The 4066-nt window shown below is 45.5% G+C and overlaps 1 protein-coding gene across 1 annotated transcript; it reads left to right on the top strand.

The window, feature by feature from the left end:
• Positions 1-235: 235 nt before the first annotated feature.
• LOC105719583 (putative dispanin subfamily A member 2d) lies at positions 236-637 on the top strand. Its single transcript, XM_012455723.2, has one exon. It carries the CDS (start codon positions 236-238, stop codon positions 635-637), a length of 402 nt encoding a protein of 133 aa, XP_012311146.2.
• The last annotated feature ends 3429 nt before the right edge of the window (positions 638-4066 follow it).

Genomic DNA, 4066 nt, shown 5'->3' with positions numbered 1-4066 from the left:
GGCCTAGTGTTGACAAAATCTCTCAGCATTTGCTTGTCTGTAAAGGATTTTATTTCTCCTTTACCTATGAAGCTTAGTTTGGCTGGATATAAAATTCTGGGTTGAAAATTCTTTTCTTGGATTTGACAAATGCCAGGAAAAGAAAATGGTTGAGAAATCGAAACTAGTGAGGAAAGGGAGGGCCCACTGACAACCATTCCAGCCACCTGACCACAGCTGGTCTTCCCTGGACACCATGAACCACACTGTCCAAACCTTCTTCACTCCCACCAACACTGACCATCCCCGCAACTATGAGATGATCAAGGAAGAACATGAGGTGGCTGCGCTGGGGGTGCGTCATAACCCTGCTCCCCCAACATCCACTGTGATCCATATCCCCAACAAGACCTCCATCCCCAACCATGTCATCTGGTCCTTGTTCAACATTGTCTTCATGAACTCCTGCTGTCTGGGCTTCATAGCGTTCACCTACTCTGTGAAGTCTAGGGACAGGAAGATGGTTGGCAACCTGACCGGGGCCCAGGCCTATGCCTCCACCACCAAGTGCCTGAACATCTGGACCTTGATTTGGGGCATCATCATGACCATTCTGCTGATCATCATCCCAATACTGACCTTGCAAGTCTATCAATAGATCAAGAGGAATCATCCAGGCCAGGGGCCCTGCTTGTGACCTGTTTCCCACGTACTCCACCTTCCGTTCCTGGCCCTGCCCCCAAGCCAAGTCTCATATCAGCCCTTTATCCTCACACAATTTTCTACAATAGTGTTCAATAAAGTGCACATGTTCCTGGAAAAAAAAAAGAAGGAAAGAAAATTCTTTTCTTAAGGATGTTGAATATTGGCCCCCACTCTTCTTGTTTGTAGGGTTTCTGCAGAGAGATCTGCTGTTAGCCTGATGGGCCTTCCTTTGTCGGTAACCTGACCTTTCTCTCTGGCTGCCGTTATCATTTTCTCCTACATTTCAACTGTAGTGAATCTGACTATTATGTCTTGGGATTGCTCTTCTTGAAGAGTATCTTAGTGATGTTCTCTGTATTTTCTGAATTTGGATGTTGGCCTGTCTTGCTAGGTTGGGAACATTCTCCTGGATAATATCCTGAAGAGTGTTTTCCAAGTTGGTTCCATTCTCCCCATCACTTTCAGGTACACCAATCAAACGTAGGTTTGGTGTTTTCACATAGTCCCATATTTCTTGGAGGCTTTGTTTGTTTCTTTTCATTCTTTTTTCTCTAATCTTGTCTTCATGCTTCATTTTGTTAAGTTAATCTTCAATCTCTGATGTCCTTTCTTCTATTTGATCAATTCAGCTAGGTATACTTGTGTGTGCTTTACAAAGTTATCATCATGCTGTGTTTTTCAGTTCCATCAAGTCATTTATGTTTTTCTCTAAACTGGTGATTCTAGTTAGCAATTCCTCTAACCTTTTTTCAACGTTCTCAGATTCATTGCATTGGGTTAGAACATGCTCCTCTAGCTCGGAGGAGTTTGTTATTACCACTTTCTGAAGCGTACTTCCATCAATTTGTCAAACTCATTCTCTGTTCAGTTTTATTCCCTTGCTGGTGAGGAGTTGTGATCCTTTGGAGGAGAAGAGGCATACTGGTTTTTCCTCATCTTCATGGATTTATCTGCCTTTGGTTTTTGATGTTGGTGATCTTCGGATGGGGTTTCTGTGTGGACATCCTTTATGTTGATGTTGATGCTATTCCTTTCTGTTTCTTAGTTTTCCTTCTAACACTCAAGACCCTCTGCTGCAGGTCTGCTGGAGTTTGCTGGAGGTCTACTCCAGACCCTGTGTGCCTAGGTATCACCAGCAGAGGCCTCAGAGCAGCAAAGATTGCTGCCTGTTCCTTCCTCTGGAAGCTTCATCCCAGAGGGGCACCTGTGAGGTGCCAGCCAGAGCTCTATGTTGTATCTGTCAACCCCTGCTGGGAGGTGTCTCCCAATCAAGAGGCACAGGGCTCAGGGACCCACCTGAGGTGACAGTCTATCCCTTAGCAGAGCTCAAGCACTGTGCTGGGAAATTCACTGCTCTCCTCAGAGCTGGTAGGCAGGAACATTTATGTCTGTCGAAGCTGTGCCCACAGCTGCCCCTTCCCCCAGGTGCTCTGTCCCAGGGAGATGGGAGTTTTATCTATAAGCCCCTGACTGGGTTGCTGCCTTTCTTCCTGAGATGCCCTGCCAGAGAGGAGGAATCTAGAGAGGTATTCTGGCTACAGCGGCTTTGCCGAGCTGAGGTGGGCTCCATGCAGTTTGAACTTCCCAGCATCTTTGTTTACACTGTGAGGGGTAAACCAACTACTCAAGTCTCAGTAATGGTGGACACCCCTCTCCCCACCGAGTTCGAGTATCCCAGGTCAATTTCAGACTGCTGTGCTGGCAGTGAGAATTTCAAGCCAGGAGATCTTAGCTTGTTGGGCTCCATGGGGGTGGGATCCGCTGAGCTAGACGACTTGGCTCCCTGGCTTCAGCCCTCTTTCCTGGGGAGTGAATAGTTCTGTCTCACTGGCATTCCAAGAGCCACTGGAGTATGAAAAATAACTCCTGCAGCTAGCTCAATGTCTGCCCAAACGGCCACACAGTTTTGTGCTTGAAACCCAGGGCCCTGGTGGCATAGGCACCCGAGGGAATCTCCTTGTCTGCAAGTTGCGAAGATCTTAGGAAAAGCCTAGTATCTGGGCCAGAATGCACTGTTCCTCATGGCACAGTCCCGCACAGCTTCCCTTGGCTAGTGGAGGGAGTTCCCTGACCCCTTGTGCTTTATGGGTGGGGTGTCGCCTTTATGAGATAAGCCAAGTACCTTAGTTGGAAGTGCAGAAATCACCTGCCTTCTGTGTTGATCTCGCTGGGAGCTGCAGATTGGAGCTGTTCCTATCTGGCCATCATCTTGCCAGCCACCTCAAGAGATCATTATTAAAGCCACAGAAGTAAATAGATCCCTCAGAGATCTGAGGGATACCTTATAAAACAAGAATGGAAGAGGGCCAAGGATGGACTCTTAGACTCAATTCAATTACTTTTGAGAAACGGAAGAAGTAGAATGGTTCAACCAAGGAAACTGAGGAAGAGCAGTCAGAAAGTAGAAGGAGAACAAAGAGAATATTTTCATGAAAATTGGGGGAGGGGAGAAGAGTTAAAAGAAAGAGAGTGAGTACAGAGAAAAGTAGTCAAGGAAGTAAGAACAGAATAAAGGCCACTTGATTTGGTGACCTTTGAGAGGGTGGTTTCAATCAAGCCTTGAGGGTAAAATCTAGACACCAGAGAACTAAGACTTGAGAGATAAGGTAGCCAGAGGGTAGTCAAATTCTTATGTGAACAGAAAAGTTAACCCAGGACTTTCAAGGGCAGAGAGAGCTGAGCTTTCTGTCCTCACTATCACTCTCTTGTGAAAGTCACCTGAGGCTCCTTGGTTTTTTTTTCTGTCTTCTAAGCCTATCCTGCTTCCTGCCTTATCCTATCCTGTTTTGTATAGGCTACAAAGAACTTGATTAAAGAAAATCTAAGCATTGTAAATACTTGTCCACTGACCCCAACTGGGAACTGCTTATTGACCAACATAATTTCTAATTAACTCATAGTCACTCCCCAAAGCAACAGTTTTAATTCTTGTCTACCTTCCTTAATACCCTGGCTTCCTCCCATTCTTTCTTGGAGGATGGTCTCACCTCCTGCTATACCTGCAAGATAGTCTTATGGGGCCCAATCTCCTTCTACCTTATCTCAAATATCTTAAACTCTACACCCTTGCTCTCATTCTACTCCTTTCCTCCAACCTTTGAGGAGAATGCCAGTGCCCCAACCCATGCCTTCAATTAAGTTCCCACCAGCCTGACTCCAGAGCTCTGCCCCCTTAATGATTCAGAATGTATCTTTTCTCTCCAACAAAACCCTGAGTTCCTTGTGGCAGTTACTGTGTTACACTGCCTCATAGCTTCTACAGCAAAGCTTATAAAAAGCAATTAACTTAAGAGAGCAACCTGAGTCAAAAACTGAATTCACTTTAAATACTTGGAAAACCAAAGCTTCTGAGAAACAATATAGTATAGTGATTAAAAACACA

The sequence above is a fragment of the Aotus nancymaae genome, unplaced genomic scaffold (genome assembly GCF_030222135.1).
Source record: "Aotus nancymaae isolate 86718 unplaced genomic scaffold, 86718_ANA_hifiasm-v0.15.2.pri h1tg000004l, whole genome shotgun sequence".
Lineage (NCBI taxonomy): Eukaryota > Metazoa > Chordata > Mammalia > Primates > Aotidae > Aotus > Aotus nancymaae.
Note: the sequence above shows the minus strand (reverse complement) of the source record. Positions and strands in the feature narration are given on the sequence as shown.